General features: G+C 45.1%; 1 protein-coding gene, 1 long non-coding RNA gene and 1 pseudogene across 4 annotated transcripts in view; 2 read left to right on the top strand and 1 right to left on the bottom strand.

Annotated features, from left to right (window-relative positions):
• The window catches only part of ANXA2 (annexin A2), a 43169-nt gene extending 33910 nt beyond the window's left edge, over window positions 1–9259 (top strand). For all 3 annotated transcript variants that reach the window (XM_003987068.6, XM_006932480.4, XM_045059230.1), the window contains exons 6-13: window positions 351–441; window positions 1398–1477; window positions 3285–3344; window positions 4997–5090; window positions 5667–5762; window positions 6221–6279; window positions 7365–7487; window positions 8900–9259. In XM_003987068.6, the coding sequence (XP_003987117.1) occupies window positions 351–441; window positions 1398–1477; window positions 3285–3344; window positions 4997–5090; window positions 5667–5762; window positions 6221–6279; window positions 7365–7487; window positions 8900–8959 (663 nt within the window). In that variant the 3' untranslated portion in view covers window positions 8960–9259. The remainder of the gene's footprint in view (window positions 1–350; window positions 442–1397; window positions 1478–3284; window positions 3345–4996; window positions 5091–5666; window positions 5763–6220; window positions 6280–7364; window positions 7488–8899) is intronic.
• Window positions 9260–17595: 8336 nt separating this feature from the next.
• LOC101100215 lies at window positions 17596–18498 on the bottom strand (annotated as a pseudogene).
• Window positions 18499–18560: 62 nt separating this feature from the next.
• The window catches only part of LOC111560982, a 126736-nt gene continuing 124912 nt past the window's right edge, over window positions 18561–20384 (top strand). The window contains exon 1 of the long non-coding RNA XR_006599180.1: window positions 18561–18880. This is a non-coding gene — a long non-coding RNA (uncharacterized LOC111560982). The remainder of the gene's footprint in view (window positions 18881–20384) is intronic.

A 20384-nucleotide genomic window follows, 5' to 3' on the forward strand; every position in this document is an offset into this window, starting at 1 on the left:
AATAATTTGAAAAATAAAGAAAAATAGGAAGAAGAAAAAGTTACTCATTTTGTAAACCCATCACCAAAAGGCAACCCCTTTTAACATTTTGGTGTATTCCATTACTGTCTCTTCCCATTTGATATACATACATATATATGTATTTTTAACATTCGCACATAGAAAATAGACATAGAAAATAACATTATGTTGTGCTGAGGAATATAGTACAGATCCCGTAGGTGGGAATGTAGAAAGGAGCATGCTAACTGACCCAATCCATGTTTGCGATTTACCTGATTGAGATCGGAGACATAGGCTAGTGGCCTGGAGAACTTCCCCTGCTGATGTCTATGCTGCCTGGTTCACAGGGGCTGGGGACTGATGAGGACTCCCTCATTGAGATCATCTGCTCAAGGACCAACCAAGAGCTTCAGGAAATTAACAGAGTCTACAAGGAAAGTGAGTAGCTCCCGCTCTGTGATGCAGCTTGTCAGCCCAATTTCTGTAACCCCGTCATGGCTACCTGGGCTAGTGCTGGGGATAGGATGCCTAGATTACGTATGCAGAAATGCCATCTGGACCGTCCAGGGGTTTGCCCTTGTCCAGGTCCCTCTTTTCTACCTTCTTGTGGCCTGGGTTTTGGTTATTACATTCTGCTAGAACTTCTATAAAAGGATAGGCAGGAGGGAAAGGCGAGAAAACAATTTTTTTTCCTTAAGGGTCTGGTGAGGGAAGTAGAAAGCAGTGTACATGGACTTAATGTATTGGGTGCTTTCCAGTCTCTGCTTAAGAAGTTCCCAACTCTGGATTGTGGATAATTATTGCAAGAGGCATGTGGATCTGTGTGCACCAAGCACTACAGGAGGCTGTGGCTAGAATAAATGATGCAGCTTACATGTGTATCTGTTACTGGGTTTCAATGTAGAAGCTATTTGAATAATAAAATACAGATTCATTTAAGAGTAATATTTAATTCCTACAAGTTTTTGCCATTGTGCAGTTTCTCATTCAGTGGATAACAAAGCACAGGTGTGTGTGTGTGTGTGTGTGTGTGTGTGTGTGTGTGTGTGTGTGTAGCCCTCCAATTTTTTTCCTTTTCAAAGTGATTATTCCTAGTCAAGGAGTTTGGGAACCAGTATTTTAGCTACAAAAGAGGTCACTGATCAAAGGTGAGCTTGAGAATGCCTGATTGGATCCAGCCCTGCCTATCTCCTGTCACTGATAATAACATTTAGCTCTGATTTTATGAGTCTAAAAATCATTTTAGACCATCTGCCCTCATTTGGGTGGATACATCCATGCTGCCACAACTGTTTCTGCTTCTCAGAGGCTTAATGGGGCAGGGGGCAGTTGGGGTGGGTGGCTGGCTGGCTGCACAGGCAGGAAGCATAAAACCAGATGTGTTGTTTTCAAAGTGTACAAGACTGATCTGGAGAAAGACATCATTTCTGACACATCCGGTGACTTCCGCAAGCTGATGGTTGCCCTTGCAAAGGTTGGTTTCCGGTTTCTTTCTTTGTCCTTGTTTCCTCCCAAGGCAAGTCACATACCGCATTTTATACCTGGGAGCGAATTAAGTCAATCCTCTGTGCCTGCATCAGAAATGCCAGCTTCATTTCTGACACTGGGTTTGCACTGTCACTGCAGAGATGTCATTTTTGTATAATAGGATTTCTTATCCTGAGAAACTGCATGGTCAAGTGGACTTTGGGGCCAGAGGAGGAATAGGCGGCTCTCAAGTCCTGGCCTGGATTATGTGGCAGCCCTTGCCACATGACTTGGGGAAGGTCACTTTGCCTCTATCTATAGCCACATAGGACTCGATGGGAAGTGACCCTCTTGTTTTTTCTTTCGTTCTCTCTGCTCTCACGTCTTACGAGAGGATTTGCCCAGGTAGTCCTTTGCCTGGAGAGGGGGTCTTTGTTTGTTAATGTTAACGCAGAAATGTGGATGAAAGGCATTTCCCTCTGAGTCCTGACCAGTGTGCAATTTAAAGCCTCTGTGCCGGGGGAGGGAAGAGAAATGATTTTCTCCAGGAACCTTAATGACAGATGATTGTTTGGCATGCTGCATCCTGCCCACTCACATCTCCATTACTGTAACAACTCCATACAGCCCTCCCTGGCGACTCCTCGCCCTGTGTACCACCAACCACCCATCTGTTGAAGGCTGCCTTCACTATTTCACTCCCTTGATCACATGCATTTCTGCTACATCAAATCCAGATTCTCCGCTGCCTTTAAAAGTTCCCTATATCCAGGGGCGCCTGGGTGGCTCAGTCGGTTAAGCGTTAGACCTCAGCTCAGGTCGTGATCTCACGGTTTGTGAGTTTTAGCCCCGCATCGGGTTCCCTGCTGTCAGCACAGAGCCTGCTTCCAATCCTCTGTCTCCACTGTCTCTCTGCCCCATCCCTGCTTGCACTCACTCTCTTTCAAATATAAACATTAAAAACAGTAAATAAAAAGGTCTCTATATCCTGCCCTTCCCTAATTTAATCCTCCTAGGATTCCCCCCTGCCTCCCTTCCCCTGTAGCTGTGTGGCACCTCACTGACCTGTGGCCACGCTCAGCCTCTTCCTGTGCTGTTCCTCCCACGGGGAGTGCCTTTCTCCCCATCCCTTTTACTAGCCTCATTTGACACATCCTTCAGTGTTCACCTCAGCCCTACCCCATTGTCCACAGACTTTGCTGACTATGCTGTCAGATTTCTCCCTTCTTTTGCATTTCATGTCTTCTTAAGCCATGGATTACTGTGTTGTTTTATCTTTGTTCCACGCTGTTTTTCCATCAGGATTGTAAGCTCCCTGAGGGAGGGAACTAAATATTGGTAGCTTTTTTTTTTTTTTTTTGGAGGTAGAGGGAATTCTGTAAAGTGCCTATCCCAGGAGGGGGGGGTTGATGATGCCCACCCCTCCCCCCACTTCACTACCTCAGTTGTACCAATCCTTAGTCTTGTCTAGACTTCAAAATGAAGAAAAAATTTTTTTTCGTATTTGTTTGTCTATTTTTGAGAAAGAGAGAGCACAAGCAGGTGAGGGGCAGAGAGAGAGAGGGAGACACAGAATCCAAAGCAGGCTCCAGGCTCTGAGCTGTCAGCACAGATCCTGATGTGGGGCTTGAAACCACGAACTGTGAGATCATGACCTGAGCCACCCAGGCATCCCAAGTGAAGAAAAACTTTAAGTGTGTGTTTGCTCAGTAAATTAAATAACGGCTTACAAGAGTTGGGGAGAAGATACCATTTTCAACTTTAAAATATACAAAGAAACTATTTGATGTTCTTAATTTTGTTTTCTTCCGTAGGGTAGAAGAGCAGAGGATGGCTCCGTCATTGATTATGAACTGATTGACCAGGATGCTCGGGTAAGCGAGCTTCTCGGTTTGAGTTTCTGTTTTCCAGCAAATCTCTAGATAGTCTATATAGTAGTTATTGATCCTGTGTAACAGTTTACCTTCAAACCTAGTGGTAGCCCTAAGTTACATCTCTCAGTTTCTTTGGGACAGGAATTGGGGAGGGGCTCAGCTGGGTGGTTCTGGCTCAGGACTTCTCATGAGGGTGGGGCCAAAATGTGGGCCAGAGCTGCATCATCTGAGGGCCTGACAGCATCAGGAGGATCTCCTTTCAAGGTCACCCATCTATAGGACTGTTGAAAGGAGGCCTTACTATTTCTCCACATGGGCCTCTCTAAGGGCTTGCTCGAGTATCCTCACAACCTGGCAGCTGGTTTTCCCCAGAGTGAGTGATCCAAGAGAGAAAGCAAGGAGGAAGCCAAATGCTTATTATCACCTAATGTCAGGAGTCACACAGTGTCACTTCTGTCATACCCTTCGTTAGAAGTGGGTCACTATGTGTAGCCTATAGTTAGTGCAAAGGGAAGTAGGCACCGCTTTTGGAAGGGAGGAAAGTCAAATTTGTGGGCTTCATTTTCACTCTCTGGGAACAGTAGTTATCATAAGATATTCCCTCTTGATGCTGGTATGAATTATAGGATCAATACCTGAGTCACATATGCTTGTTTAGGCTTTGCTTGTATGAAAGTACCAGATTCTGCAGAGTGTGCTAAGGCTGTGTGCACTGGTGTGCACTTGCTACATAAACAACATAGCAGAGTGGAAGAAAATGGTGGAGGCACAGCCAGGGATAGGAAGGCTTATTGTCCTTTGTGGTGAGGGAGAAGGGGAGGGTGGCAGAGACCCTTCTTGTCTGGTTGAATAGCACTTTCGATGGTTCCAGTCGCGAATCACCGAGAACTGTTTGTTAAGCTGGTTCAGATCACTGTGAACTGCATGCCTTTTCCAGAGGGTCAACAGCTAATCTCAAAGCATTTTATAAGAGCTGCAGAGAAAATTAATTCATTTTAGTTTTAAAATTCAGTGTGTTTCTCACAGCACTTTTAGCAGGAGGTAGAGAAGGTTTTTACATGAAGGGACAGAAGTTAGGTTTTACAACCCCCAGATGGTGGGTGGTCACTTAATGAGTATCTTAACCTTGAATGAATATTTCTCCTTCCCTCCTTGCCATTCTTAGCATAATTTGTAGCCCCTAAATTTTCCAGAAACTAAAAATGAGACTTTCTGAGTCTCTAAGAAGCATGGGTATAGGTACCTGATCTGTAACTGTCTTCAGCAGACAACCATTAGCTTATTTGCCATCCAAAGTACCAAAGGAATGAGGGCTGGATGTACCAATGAACATTTGCTTGTCCTTCTGGGTAGGAATAGAAGCTCTTGGTTCTCCCTTTGGCATTCAAGGACATCAATGTGTACAGCACCCACCTCACAAATAATCTAGTCTCATACTTTGTGCCTAGTGAAGACTTGATTAAGACTTTTGACCCTTTAAAAAGAAAAACTTTTGACTTAAATACTACATTGCTGCCTGTGTCTTCAGTGCAACTGTCCTTTCTCATTTGGCATTTTCAGTGTATAGGTTTTTGGGTTTTTTTTTGCATGACAGTTTTTATGACCTTACTCTGGACCACATAGTCAACTTTCCTGGTTGGTTGTGCTTGTAGGACCTCTATGATGCTGGAGTGAAGAGGAAAGGAACAGACGTGCCCAAGTGGATCAGCATCATGACCGAGCGGAGTGTGTGTCACCTCCAGAAAGGTGGGTGCTGTGCTGAGGAGGTCCTAGAACCTTGGGATGGTCCTCTCAGTCAGGCCTGCTGGTTATGTGTGTTGGGGTGTGGGTCTGCCAGAACAAAGTTCACTCTCTACTTTGTACCCCATAATCTCACTCATTTTTCCATCACCAAGTCCATTGGCCCTTCCCTTCCATTTTGGATCCTTCTTTCTCCTATTTGCATGTTTGGTGCTGTATCTTGCTGCCCCTTCTTGTCTAGGATCATTTTATCATGCTGTATTTGTTGAAGTAAATGGACTTTCCTGGGCACTATGTACTGTTACTCGTTGCTTCCAAATAGAAGGCTCCACTCAGAGCTGAAGATGGTCAAAAAATGTGGTCTGGCCGTGACATTCAGGACAGTGCCATTCAGTACAGCTGTCCCAGGTCAACCGGTGCAGGGTCAGCTCTGGTCCATCACGGCAACCCCTAACCCTCTAAGATGCTGTGATCATCCTCATTTGTTTGTTTATTTTTATCATGGTGTGTAACCATGTGAGTGATCATTGACAGCTTTGATCAGCCGCTCTGTTCTAGTAATTATTTTTTGTTTTTCCTTAGTGTTTGACAGGTACAAGAGCTACAGCCCTTATGACATGCTGGAGAGCATCAAGAAAGAGGTCAAAGGAGACCTGGAAAATGCTTTCCTGAACCTGGGTGAGCATGTGGCTCTCCCCTCCCATCCATAGTGGACATCAGCTTTCAGTAAACTGCCATAGCAGAAGTAACAAGTGGCCATCCTGTTAATTCAAGTGTGTTTGGGAGGTGTGGCTCCTTTAGATGACTTGGGTAGTTGTATAGTCTTCACTGAATAAATTTAAGGTATGAAACTGAGGGACGCTTACGTTGGTAGAGCGAGGAGTTGCCCAGGAAGAATAAAATAACAACAAAAGGGGCCCTGTTGGGGAAACTCACATATCCTGTAGCCCTCAAGATCCCCTGGTTTAAAATCACCATGGAGCCGAGTTTCAGAGGAGCCCAGGTTTTCCCTTAGTGTTTCCCATTTTGCAGCCTGTTCCTGTTACATTAGGTCATCTTATTTGCGGCCCGGGGTCAGGGCCTCACTCCTCCCTGGTGAGGAGAGGAGTAGCTGACCCCTTTTCTTCACTCCACAGTCCAGTGCATTCAGAACAAGCCCCTGTATTTTGCTGACCGACTGTACGACTCCATGAAGGTAAGGGCAGCCAGCTGAGGGGTCCATGTTTCCACAATGGGCTTTTCTTCTTTTGTGCCCCGAACTATAAGTCTCCTTGACTAGTGGCTGGTGAAAGGGACACTGCTGTCTGGGTGCAGGAATGTACTAGTCAGCTGTGGTTGTATCGGACAGGTGAGAAAACCACAAGTCAGTCTTCTCTGTCTCTCTCTCCTACCTTCTTGAACGTGTGTTTGTGCGCAGGTAGAAAATAAAGTACCAGATGGTAATCGTGTCTGACTCCTGCTCAGACTTCTCAGTGATGGTCTTCCATTACCCCAGAGCAAAGACGGGCAAGGAAGGGAGAGATTATTAAGCAACCCACTGTGCAGGAGACATCGTGCTACTTACTGCATCTTAAATCATTACCAAAAAGCCCATTTGGCCTGTGACATATTGTTTACAGATCAGGAGACTGAAGCTCAGAAAGCTTTAACTAGCCTGAAATAACGTAGCTAGATTTGAACTTAGGTCTGTCCGACTCTAAAGGCGGCCCCACAACTGTCTCTTCCCACAATCCCATCCCATTTTCTGCGCCTCAGATGTCCCTTGTGCTTTCCACCTTCCTGGCCCTCCCGCTCCTTCCTGCATCATCCCTTGCCCACACCACCTCTCCCATCTCTCCTAGGGTTTTGGTCAAATAGGACATGTTCCTCAGTGCCTCTGGTCTGAGACTCTCAAAGTAAATTCTGTGGTCTTTATTGTTTACACCATCCACAGTGGCACAGAGCCACAGTGAAAGTGTGGTGGCCTGTGTTCTCTAAGCCCCGAGAGCCAGGAGCTGTTTGTTACATATGTAAATTCTCACACTTACTAAACTGAACCATGCAGTAGTTAATGCTCCGTACACGTTTACTGAATGCACAAAGTGGGGGTTTGTGCTGATGTCATCCTGGAGTGTTTGAAATTCCAAGATGCTCATTTTTCTTAAAGGAGTAGTTTCATCATTACCTTTGCACTTTCTTAAAGGGCAGCCTCAAGAACCCAGATGAGTTCCATGTGCAAGAAAACTTACTGGATTAATGTTGTCAGTGAATTGTAACTTGGAACATGTACTTGACTTTCAGGGCAAGGGGACTCGCGACAAAGTCCTGATTAGAATCATGGTCTCTCGCAGTGAAGTGGACATGTTGAAAATTAGGTCTGAATTCAAGAGGAAGTACGGCAAGTCCCTGTACTACTGCATCCAGGTAAGCCCCGTGGTGACGTGTTGGCCCTTCCTGGCCATCTAGAAGGCCCTGGAGCCCCAGGCTGGTGGCCTGTCAGAATAATGACAGAGTGGTGGTTTTCTAATTCACTGGGGAAGAGATGCTAGTCCTCAGGTATCAGCGGTTTATTTAGAAAGTGCCATTAACGATTTGTCCTAGAATCTTATAGAGACAGGCAAATATTTTACACTTCCCACATCTGCTGTTCTACAGTGATAATTGGTGTTCATGACAATGATCCTGCAAGACTTGCTGACATCCTCCTGAAGAGCCCAAGATCAATTAAATTTTGCATTTTATGCAGTTGACCCTTAAACAGCACAGGTTTGAACTGCACTGGTTGAAAATCAATAGATTTTTTTCAATAAATACAGTGCAGTACTGTAAATGTATTTTCCTTCTGATTTTCTTAATATTTCCATTTCTAAAGCTTACTTTATTGTAAGAATACGGTATATCATACATATGACATACAAAATGTGTGTTAATGTTTATGTTGCAGGTATGGCTTCTGGTCAACAGTAGGCTATTATTAGTAGTTAAGTTTTGGGGGGAGTCAAAAGTTATATGCGGATTTTTGTCAGCACGGGGCAGGGGCGAGAGTTGGTGCCCCTAACTTTGGCCTTGTTAAAGGGTCAACTGTTTCCATTATTTGAAAATCCTCTGTGATAGGCCTGGCAACATTTGGTTACACAGAACTTCCATCTCCCATCAATTCAGTCTCTCTATTTTGGAGAGACGGAGCATTTGCATGCAAGGAGTGGCTGCACACACATCAGCCCCCTGGCGTGTCCTTCAGACAGGCATTGCAGCCCCCCTTTCCAGAAGACCCTGCAAATCTCAAAGGCATGTCCGTGGTTACAAAGGATGAATTTTGAGGTGGGTTTGGTACACCCAGGTTTGTTAGGGCACGTGTTTAAAGTTTAGGGACCAATGAGCCCATTAGTAATCATTTCCTCACTTCACTAGCTTATTCCCACGTGACCTTAAGAATCCTGGAAACAGCACGGTGAGGCAGGAAAGTACCTCTCTTCTCTGGAAGCACTCAGGCCAGAGAGAAAAGTGGTGGTGCATACAGGACCTCACTGCAGTAAGAGCAGGCCGGGTTCTGTGGGTCTGGTTCCTTGCTGTGTTAATCCACTACTACCTCACATTCTTTCTGCCCTCGCAGTAATCATGTCACTTGACGCACCCCCCCCCCCCAACTAGTTTCAGACCCCCTGAGGGTCTGCTGATGATGGTTTGAGTCTTTGTGCCTGGACAGGTCCCTCAGAGTCTTGTCTTTGTTGCTGCTCAGGGAGGCACTCTATGCGTTGAGCCTGCTTGTATGTTGTTGCAGACCTTGGGTCTTTTTGCTGATACTGAATTTCTTTTTTCTCCTCGGCCATTTATAGCAAGACACGAAGGGCGACTACCAGAAAGCGCTGCTGTACCTGTGCGGTGGGGATGACTGAGCCCATGACAGCATGAGCGCCAGGAGCGGTGTTCCTTTGTTTTCAGCTAACAGTTCTAGAAAATAGCTTGTGACTAACAGCCCCCTTATGCTCATCCCTGCGAGGATGACGTTAGCATTGCCCCTTCCCCATCTTTATTTCAGTTGCCTAAGCATTGCCTGCCTCTCATGTCTAGTCTCTTTAGCCAAAGAAATGAACATTCCAAGGAGTTGGAAGTGAAGCCTATGATGTGAAACACTTTGCCTCTTGTGTACTGTGTCATAAACAGATGAATAAACTGAATTTTTACTTTATAAACAAGTACTCTGTGGACCTTGCTTTCAACTTAATTGTTTAGCAATCAAACACGTGTAAAAACAAATAAAATAAGAAATAAAAATCAGACATGCATCAGGGCTGTATCGCTCAGCTGGTAAAGCTGTCCGCTAGAGGAATAAAGCTCTGGGACTCAGCTGTTTGATATGGTGGCCAGTATCCAGATGTGGCAATTTACATTTAAACTTATGTAAATGAAACACAATTAAAAATTCACTTCCTCAGTCACACTATCCACATTTCAAATGCTCGGTAGCCACATGTGGTTAGCAGCCCATGTATTGGACAGCACAGGCAGAGAACATATCCATTATAAGGGAAAACTCTGGGCAGCTCTTCATGCCCAGGGGATAATAGTAACTACGGGAAAAAACTTCCATCTGCTCATCTTCCTGCAGGTAAATTACATGAAAACAAATGATCAGTGATGGCCTCAAACTGGGAAGACGAGTGGGGTGGCATGGTGGGCTCTATTTAGCAAATATTGTAAATATATCTAAAGCCATTCGGACGTACAGAAATACATAATGTTCTGTCTCAACCTCAAGGACTCACCTGTCAGTGAGTCAGGCTACGATATTCTTGGAAGGAGGTGTAACAAAAGTGGACTGAGAGCACAGAGAAGAAAGTGATTGCTTTGTGGAGGATTGGGAAAGATGACCCAGAGGAGAAGGAAGCTTTTGAGCTCTGCCTGAAAATCCAAGGTGAAGTTTTAATGCAGGGAGAAAGCTCTCCACCAGATTCTTTTAGTTCTGCTAAGGGCGAATAGGTGATTCGCACTAAAGGTACTATAGGCACAAAGACTTAGGGCAGAAAGAATTCTGTCCCCCCTACCTCCCGGCAGCCAGGGGTCATTCCTGGCACCACCTGGTTTCAGGCGTGCCCCCCTTTCATGGAAAGACTGCAGTAAACATGATGTGTGTCATTGTGTCTCATAATGTCAAGATGCTGTCCACGGGCTGCTAGCCCAGGACACTGTGGACAGCTTGCTCACCCAGGAACTTCCCCTAAGCTGGGAATAGGGCTGGAGGCAGAGGGACTTGATGGCTATCCCCAAACCCTTACGCTGTATTTATTCCTCCTTCTTAGAGGATTCTGTGTCACCTGCTAATTCCTGAACCTGGCCGACATAGGACACAGTAGTCTGCAGGGACCGTAGGTAATGGCAATAAACAGGTAAAATGGCTAGTCGGACAGAATGTGGGGAGTGGGGGTGCCGGAGAAATGAAGGTCTGCCCCACTTTGAGCACTTCAAATTCCATTCAAATGACACTGTGTTGACCAAACAAAATATATATGTGGCCTGAATGATTTGCCGTTTTGACCTTTGGCAAACTTGGGGTAGAAACTCAGGGTGGAGCATGGCTCTTGTGTGGCCCTTGATGTACCTGTAAGCCCACGACGCTATTTCTGAAAAAGGATGTGAGGCAAAAGTAGTGCCTTCTCAAATGTATCCATCTATGCATATTAGAATTGATGTTCAAATCCTAAAATCTGCGTTTCTGTGTGCTTGGGGCAGAGTTCAAGGAACTGCGTAAGAAGCAGGATGTTTACATTTAACCCTAAATTATGGTATTGAACTCAAAATTGATAGGGCTGGGCAGAAGCTGTCAGGAGCAATGTTTCATATCAAGAAGTATCTGGGCTTTGTTTCTTTCCATCATAAAGTGTGTTTCAGGCTGCAAGGGGGAAAGTGGTGGGAGAAGGTAAGGCTGTGCAGCCGGATTGTGGGAAGGCTTCTGCCCCCACCGGGCCTAGGGCACCCTGGCCACTGGTCTGGCTGGTCGGATCCTCTAGCAGGCGTGAGGGAAAATTCAAAAGGCAGACTGGCACCGGAAAGGCTCTGGGAGAAGTGTTCCAAACACCGCCCGCTGTCTCTCCCCTGTATGAGCAATGGTTGTCTAATATCATCCAAAACTGATAGGGCACTTGGACTTTGGTCTCATACTCTTCCGGATTCCAGTCTGTCCTTGGTCAAGCTGTCCAAAGCATTTCTTGAAATAAAGAACCATCTGGAGATTTGAATAGTCTCCCAAACAATTTTACTTTGTAAAGAGAAGGAAGAGAGCACCAGGCAGGCTTTAACATTTTGTCAGTTGATAATAAGAACTTTGATTTTATTCTTTGAGGAGTTAAAGGCAATGCATGTAGTATAGCCATGGAAACTTACTGAACTATGTGAACAAGAGGATGACTTTTTCCCCCTCTGACCTGTGTTGTGGAACTAAGCAAGGCTGTCACATCGTACAACTCCAGATGGCACCCTTCATGTCGTATACTATATGAATGGTATCTCCTTTTGAATTATGCAGTACACAACCTGAGTGGCCATACATGACAGCCCTATATGGTGACCCTAGGCATGTGTAAGATGGCCCATTAGGTCTTTTGTCACAGAGTTGGCTTCCAGATTAAAGACAAATTTTATTTGGAAACAACTGGCTAAACCTCTGAAGGCCTCGATTTTGCCATACAGATTTTTCCAAACAGACCTTTGGATCCGTTTTATTGGGCTATACACGAACGGCTCTGCATATGAATCTTCCCAGCATGTGAAGTTCCTGTAGTGTAAATTATTAGTAAAGATGGCTAAAACAGGGAAAACCTGACTCACAGAGTGGCTACATTTAGCAAGAAAAATGATTTGAGGACAGAACTCCTTTAAATCAATTTTTAGTCTTTAAATGACTCCAATCTCCAGGCGTCTCCCCGTGTTTTGACAAACGGCTTTGGCTTCTTATCCACATCAGTTTATTTGACCTCCTTTTTCCATCAACTACCAAAATGAAAACTCTGCTTCGAGAGAGAGAGAGGGTGCAATTTTAAACATCCCTTAGCAATGAGGCAGAACATGCTATAGCCATCAAGTTCTAGTTGTTCATTCTATTTATTGAGAAAAGCCTGTAGCCTGATTTCTTTTATGCGAGTACATTTGAGCAAGCAAAGTTTATAGAGATGACTTATCTCATTACATTAGAAGAGTGATTTGCTATCTCAGCATCTATAAGCAATTTTAACAGACATTTCTGGATGAAGAAAAGCTTTTGTAAATATATGCGAAAGACACGATTTCATCAAGCATTAAATTGGAGGTGCCCTGGAAAAATATTACATTTGTGCATTCAATTAGCTTGATTGTGGCTGAATTTTGTCCACTGAAGGCAGCATTTCTGCAGAAAAACAGAAGCATTCCCTACGTCAGCAGGTTTCCTAAAACAGAAAAGCACACTTTTCCCCCTTTGCAAGTCTTCTTTTGCATTTGTGCTGTTCCCAGCTATGCGTCCCTAATCAGGCTGCTTAGTCTTGTTCTCCACAGTAGAGTGCACGGGAAGAGTAAACCAGAAGCCACTTTATTTAGGTGAAATCCAAACCCAACAATTCCAACCTTAAATAGCGTGTACCCAGTCTAAATGCTCAGCAAGCTCTGGGCAAAAAGGGGGCTGGTCCAGATGGAGTTAAGTTCTCCAAACTTCCCTTCCTCGCTTTCTGCAGGGCCTCTCTCTCCTTCAGGGGCTGTTTAAACTTTAAACAGATGCTGTTTAAACTTTAGTATGGCTGTTAGCCCATGTCCCTTTCCTGGACGTGTGTTTATAGGGTCAGCCTTATCTTGGAATGAAAGCTTTTGTTTCCCTATCACAGGAAGGAGAGGAGTTACTAAGGAAATGGACAATGTTTGGGTGCAAGAGGCCTTTCTTGGACCCTTAGAATCACAGTGAAGCAATGAGCTAAGTATTTGGGATATTCACCGGCCCTCCCCGCCTCCCCAATTGGTAGTAGTTGAACTACTGTAGTTGAACAATCAGCTTTCCGTTAAGAAGAAACAAACCAGAAAAGGCATAGTATGTCCCCTACCTGGCTGTGGGGTGGCTGTTATTTTTAAACAAGTGGTGATGACAAATGGAACTTTCCTAGCTTTAATCCATTATAGCCTAAGACTATCATACTTGCAAGTACATTTCTAAATACTAATTTAGGGATTAGGAAGGGTTTGGATCAGGAATTGAGAAATCTTTCTTTCTTCTTTCTTTCTTTCTTTCTTTCTTTCTTTCTTTCTTTCTTTCTTCTTTCTTTCTTTCTTCTTTCTTTCTTTCCTGTTTATCTTTTTATTTTGAGAGAGGGGGAGAGAGAATCCCAAGCAGGCTCTGTGCAATCAGCATCAGAGCCCCATGCGGAGCTCAATCTCATGAACTGCAAGATCATGACCTAAGCCTAAATTAAGAGTCGGACGCTTGACCGACTTAGCCACCCAGGCACCCTGAGAAATATTTCTAACAAGTTTTAGGTTTTTATGTTGGAGAGTTTGCCAGTTTTCAAATTTTACCATGGATTCTTGAGTTTTTGGAGAACCAACTTGGTCTTAATGGACCACATTTGTTCTAATACATATGAACTCCTTTATGACTTAGAAAGATTTTTAAAGTCTAGAGTTGAACAGGTAATATGGGGCTTCAGTCACTGATTTATTCATTGGCTTACTAATTTAATCAACAGATCGACCTACTATGTGCTGATGATTGACCTAAGCCCTGGAGATTTAAGGAACAAGGCATCACTGACCATATAGAATGAAAGGGCTGTGACTGAGGGAGGCACAGGTGAGGTACTTGGGGATCCATAGTAGCTAATCCTCACCCAGGATGAAACATCTGAAGGTTTCTGGGACAGGCAATCCTCAAAGCAGGATTTATTTGCAGTAAAGGGGGTTGCAGTGTTTTTTACTGATGTACAAGAGGAATACACAATAATTGTCGAAAGCTGGAAAATACAGAACAGTGTAAAGAAGAAAATCTGAATCACCTGCAACTTCAACCACAACCAATCATTGTTAACATTTTGGCAGGATGACCTATTTGAGAATTAGGTCTTATTTCCTTGGCAGTAAGCACATCAGGAAAGAAAGAGACAATTTTTCCTCCTCCTCAAAAGGGAGAGCTGGCTTTAGGCAGTGAAAGTCTGGCTTTCTTTGCTGCAAGAGTTAAGTGGCTTTTGCTTTTTCAAAGTCGAGTTCAAGAAGATAGAGGCCTGGATTGTTCTGGGTGATGGTTCTGGATGAAAGGAAGAAGGAAGTAGCCTATCCCTTGGCCAGCTGGCTTTCCAGAGACTAAGGAGGACAGTGTTCAGGTGATAGGGATGGAGCCTGGCCCCCACATAGTGCCTGAGTGTCCTGAGCTCTTACGGGGGATCAAAAACTGCCCATAACAGAATTGGCTATCTCTGGAAAGGTCTTAGTGGCTGGGCATGGTGAATGAGGAATGAAGCCCTGCCCAATGTTGAAATCTTTTTTTCCAATCCTTACCTGATTCTATCTTCTCAATCACCAGAATAGCCAGGGGCCCCTCCCTCCCTCTTTTCCCTTCCTCCCTTCCTTCCTCCCTTCCTCCCTTCCTTCCTCTCTTCCTCCCTTCCTCCCTCCCTCCCTTCCTCCTTCCCTTCCTTCTTCCTTCCTTCCTTCCTTCCTTCCTTCCTTCCTTCCTTCCTTCCATTTTATGACCTACAATATCTATCCCAGGTAAATCATACTAAGTATTCCTGACACCTCAGAGCACTAAATTTAGATCTAACTTTGTACTTTGAAGACCCTAAGTTAGCTAAATTTTGTAAATCAGTAAGGAAAACAGGATCCTACTAGAGTCATAAAACAAGAGAGGAAAATGAAGGATGTGCTCTGGATCTCATATTCCAGGTTGCTAGAAAAACAGGGAAACAACAGAAAGTGATTTCAGAGCATCAATTTAAAAAAAGAAAGATGTAGAATCAAAAATTTTCAGCTTGTCAGTGGGATTATGGCCAATTCTTTTATGTTTTTTTTTTTACAGTTTATTTATTTATTTTGAGAAAGAGAGAGAAAGAATGGAAGAGAGCCTCAAGCAGGCTCTGCACTGACAGTGGGGCTCTAACCCATGAACCATGCGCTTAAGACCTGAGCTGAAATCAAGATTCGGACTCAACTGACTGAACCACTCAGGTGCACTTGCCAGTTTTTAATTATGAGATTTCCATGTAGTTACTATTTGACCTCTAATACTGACAAATACAGAGTAAGATAAGAAATGTTGGGGCATCTGGGTTGCTCAATCGTTTAAGCGTCCGCCTTCAGCTCAGGTCATGATCTCACGGTTCGTGAGTTTGAGCCCCATGACTGGCTCTGTGCTGACAGCTCAGAACCTGGGGCCTGCTTTGGATTCTGTGCCTCCCTCTCTCTCTGCCCCTTCCCTGCTTGTGCTCTCTCTCTCTCTCTCTCAAAAAATAAATAATAAAAAACAAACAAAAAAAGAAATGTCGGTCTTGTTCCCATCCTCTGTAGCTTTTGTTTATTCCCTTAGCCAAGGTCTACAAATCCCCACATGGAAATTAAGGCCTGGCTTGACCCTCGTTTCAGACCTATGCTGGCCTGAGCATGGAATATTGAATCATCTGTGTCTCCTGCTGCTCCTGGGAATTTGGTGGCCTCCATACTGCTCTGGAGAGGAGTGAGCTGTTCCTGGGGCTCACATTCTGTCCCCAGCACTGTGCCTGGCTCTGATAACAGAGGCTGAGATTGTTGTAACTTGTCTTCTGCCCTAGTAACTGACCTCATCTCCCAGCTACCCTAAACCCTGGGCTTGATCTTTTTCTCAGTACCCTGGAACCATTTCTCCCAATCTCAGTTCTATTTAGCTCAGTTCCTCCTCAATGAATGTCCACATAACAGGGGCAGCCATTCTTGAAGAATGAGCTCTGCCCAGCAATTGGAACATCCCCTCACTTTTCCGAGACTTACTGGCTCTTTCCATTGTCATGGGTAACTGTTTGCCTGTACTTCAAACATTTTTCACGTTTGCTTTGCCTTACTCTAAATAACCAGCCAGGCACTGATAAATTCAGAGACGATAACACAATTTTTTGGCACAAAAAACTTGCTACATAAGTTCAGAGATCAGATAATAACTTCTTTCTTTCTTTTCTCATCCTCCACCTACTGCTCTGCCAGAAACTCCTCCCTTAACATTAGTCTTTGCATCTAGACATTGTCTCCATGCAAACATGCTATTTGGGAGGGGTGGTTCTAATTAATCCTTTAGCATACTTGATTTATAGCCATTTATCATTTCCTCAAAAGAAAATGTGGCTCTTAAAACATGGGATGTGGGATAGAAGTTTTTTTTTTTTCCTTTTACTATTTTTATTTTGTATTATGAACAACAACCACCAGTAATATACTGCTTTTCTTCACATTCGTATGGGTTTTTAAGAAATTATTGCTTTTTCCCCCCGGAGAACTAACAGACAAAAAAGCAGTACCACATTGCGAAATCTGTAAATCCCAGAAATCAACAGCTTGAAGACAATCCCCAGGATCAGGGAAGAATACAAGTGTCACAAGAGATGAGACAAGCACATATAGGGATAGTAAGCTGAGGGAGTCACTGTTTCAATGCCACTGACTCAGCCACTAGGAACCCTTTTTCTCCTGGCACCCACTGCCACCACCTTAAAGGGGTCATTTGGGGTCTATGGTCTGAAGAACTCTTTTCAACTGACACAAGAGTTGCTTTGTGGAGAGGTGCAATGAGAAAGCACGAATAAGAAAGTCAAAACTCAGGGAAGAACGCATAGTGAAAAGAAAACCCAGAAATGTCAACATCTTTGCTACTTCAACCAACTGCTTCCATTGTACCCCAAAGGGAGTCTGAAAAACATTTGAGGGTTCAAATCAGCATATGTATCATGTCCCTACAAACCCTACAGGGTTACTTTGCTGACTAGATGATCAGCTTATGTCCTGAAGCAACAGAGACAGGTACCAAGACTGCCAAAGTTAAGGGGAAAAAAAAGGTGGAAATTGTGCTTTCTTCAAAATGGATTGGCTTTGAAACTGCCTTTTCTCCTGGTCTAGCAACTTCTTTCTCCCACATTGCTGCAGGTTTTATTGCCTTACACTTGAAATGAAAAACCGAATTTTGAGGTGCAAGGACTGCGCAATCCTGAGAAGACAGGGGGTCTGCAAGTACAGTAGTCAGACAGGCTGCGCTCTCAAGGCTTGGCCTTCCTTGTATCCCAAGAACCTATCCCTGAGGTCAGTCTGAAGTTCTCTGCAAGCCTGGTGACCACTCACTATCCCATTGGGGCAGTGTGAGAGAGTGAGGTCTTCAGTACTCCCCAGATAGAAAATGCCCATGAGTTTGTTTTTTTTTTTTAATTAAAAAAAATGTTTATTTATTTTGAGAGAGAGAAAGAGCACGAGCAGGGGAGGGGCTGAGACAGAGAATCTTAATCAGGTTCCACACCCAGCATGAAGCTGGACGTGGGGTTCAATCCCAGGACCTTGGGATCATGACCTGGGCTGAAATCAAGAGTCCACAGCTTAACCAGCTGAGCCACCCAGGTGCCCTGAAATGTCCGTGAGTTTAAACAACAAAATCATGATTGTTCTTGGGGCTGCGCTGTTTCCCCCATTCCAGTTTTAGCAGGATGTAGCTATGGTCATGGGGTTCCTGGAGAGCTCTGAGAGTGGACACCGGCACCCGCATTTAAGTGGGGAATGTGCAGTAGGAACGTTGCACATCAGGGCTCAGTGTCTGCAAGAAGCCTGTAAATTAAGACCTGGCTGCTTCCTCTAGGCTGCCGTGGAGTGGGCATGGAAGGTAGGATCTCAAATTCATACTGCAGGAGCTGCTAGAGCTGGAAGCCAAAGTTGGGCTAGATGACAGTCATCTGATTGACCTAATTGAAGGCCTCCTGGAGGCGGAACTGCTTTGCCTTCATAAGGTATGAATGGGAGATCCCAGCCTCACAGTGGACCAGGACGTTGCTTCCCAATTCACTGACGTGGTCAATGAAATCTAGCACTTCCTGAAAGTGGGAGCTAACGTCAGTGGCTGTCTTCCACGGGGATCCATTTATTGTGCCAGTAGGTCCTTCGGGCCTCAGAGGTTCACCGTGAGACATTCAGCAGGGTAGTGACATGCAGGTGGGCGAGCAACTCGCGCTTGGATACACGGTGGGCACTTCCAAGCAAGAGGACAGTAAGCTTTTCAGCTGGCCGCCCTGGTCACCAGCCCGCCGTGGCTGATGTCCAGCACTTGTTGTGCACATTGGCTGCCGAGCGCTCTCCCGGTTTCCATCTTCTTTCTTGAAATGGGTTTACACCCGCGTAACAGGCCATTCCAAGTGGGAAGTCTCGCACGCCCCACTGGGGAAGCACACCCATCGGTCTGCGGGCTACGGGGCTGAGCCAAGCGCATGCGCAGCTATTCCCGCGCAGCGTCAGGCCGCCACGCAGTCACTATTCTCCCGGCGCCCCACGGGGCAGCACGTACTGCGCAGACTCCGCGCTGTGGCCGGCCGCCAATGCGCCCAGAGGAGGTGGGCTGAGAACGAGTGGCGCGTCCCTGAGGGGGCCTAGGTCGGCTGGGCAGCCGTCGAGTACCACGAGGCGCGTGGACCCGTGGCTATGGTGCCCACTGGGAGGCTCGGGAGTGTGAGGCCGCGGGGCCGCAGCCGCCCACCGCGCCTCTCCCGCCCCGCGTTCCGCCGCCAGTCGTCGTGCTGCAAGCCGGGCCAAGCGTCTTGAAGGAGGCGTGAGCCTAACAAAACGTGCGGCGCTCAACTGCGGACTAAATCAAAGTAAGACATTTAACCGGAAGTTCCATTAGTAGACTTCTGGTGTGTTTTATAATGGAACTCTGACTTAGATATCATTGTTTTGAGGGCTCCTCCTCAGAGATGATTTAAATACCCTCCGCCCCCCCCCCCACCCCCCCACCCCCCCCCACCCCACGGCAGAGAATGCAGATGTGAGAGTGCCCAGGGTTTGGGCTGTGTCTGGATCCAGCTCTGCTGCTGCAAGTCCCTGGTGAGACGGCCATGGGGGCAGTTAGGATGATTGGCTCGTCCCCAGCACGGGTCTCTATCCCTTGAACCCTAGCGTAAGCCTGCCAGTTCACGGAAGCTGAATTCTTTCCGGGGAGTTTCCCCACTGTGCCTGATGGGTCTGCCCTCCCTGGGAATAATACTGTTGACCTCGCAGGGTTGTTGTGACGATTAAAAGGGATACTTTGGGTAATGTCTCTCGCATAGTGTTTGGTATAGCCGAAGTATTTAGTCAAATAAATAAGTTTCATATGTTACCAGGTAGGTAATATATAAATAAGTAATACTGTATAATATTAAAGAGTTGCCCCTCTTAGACACAGGAGAGACTTTCCACTGTATGGTATTTGCACAGGGCAGTGGACTTTAGTTTCAGGGGTCCTATGTGGCTTGTCCTTCTATGGCCTGTTTCCATTTGGGAATTTAGCTTCCATGGTTCTCTTGGCTCTTTCTTTCTTTTTCTTTCTCTTTTTCTTTCTCTTTTTCTTTCTTTCTTTCTTTCTTTCTTTCTTTCTTTCTTTCTTTCTTTCTTTCTTTCTTTCTTTCTTTCTCTTTCTTTTTTTCTTCCTTCCTACCTTCCTCCCTTTCTTTCCCTTTCTTTCTTTCCTTCTTTCCTTCTTTCTTCCAGAAAGAGAGAGAGTGGGAGAGAAGGGCGGGGGGGGGGGCGGGGAGAGAGAGGGAGAATATCTTATGCAGGCTCGATGTTCAGCGTGGAGCTGGACACAGGGCTCAATCCAGCAACCCTGGGATCATGACCGGAACCAAAATCAAGAGTCTGACACTCAACTGACTGAGCCACCCAGGTGCCCCTTGCCTTTTTTTTTTTTTTTTTTTTGTCATATAGTTAGCTTGGGATGTGCCTTCTACCTCATTCCTTCCTATCTGTCAACAAATCACAAGACCTGACAGGACAAGTCCATCAGGGAAGTGTACAGTGTTTGGATTGTAGTATGGCATGTCCTTGAATTTATTTTATAGCTAACATCATTCATCTTCTTGGCAGCGAGACAGATACCCCCACTTTTTGTCCTTTAAGTTTCCATCAACTTTGGACCATATCAAGTTGGTGAATATGTATATGATGATGGGTAGGAAATAGTGTTTTGTTATGGCCAGTGTCTCCTGTTCCTGAAAATCATGTAATCTGATGACCTAGCACAAATCATTTTATTTTCTTTCTTTTTAATTTTAGTCCCAGTATAGTTAATATACAGTGTTATGTTAGTATCAGGTGTACAATATAGTGATTGAGCAATTC

Source organism: Felis catus, chromosome B3 (assembly GCF_018350175.1).
Source record: "Felis catus isolate Fca126 chromosome B3, F.catus_Fca126_mat1.0, whole genome shotgun sequence".
Classification (NCBI taxonomy): domain Eukaryota; kingdom Metazoa; phylum Chordata; class Mammalia; order Carnivora; family Felidae; genus Felis; species Felis catus.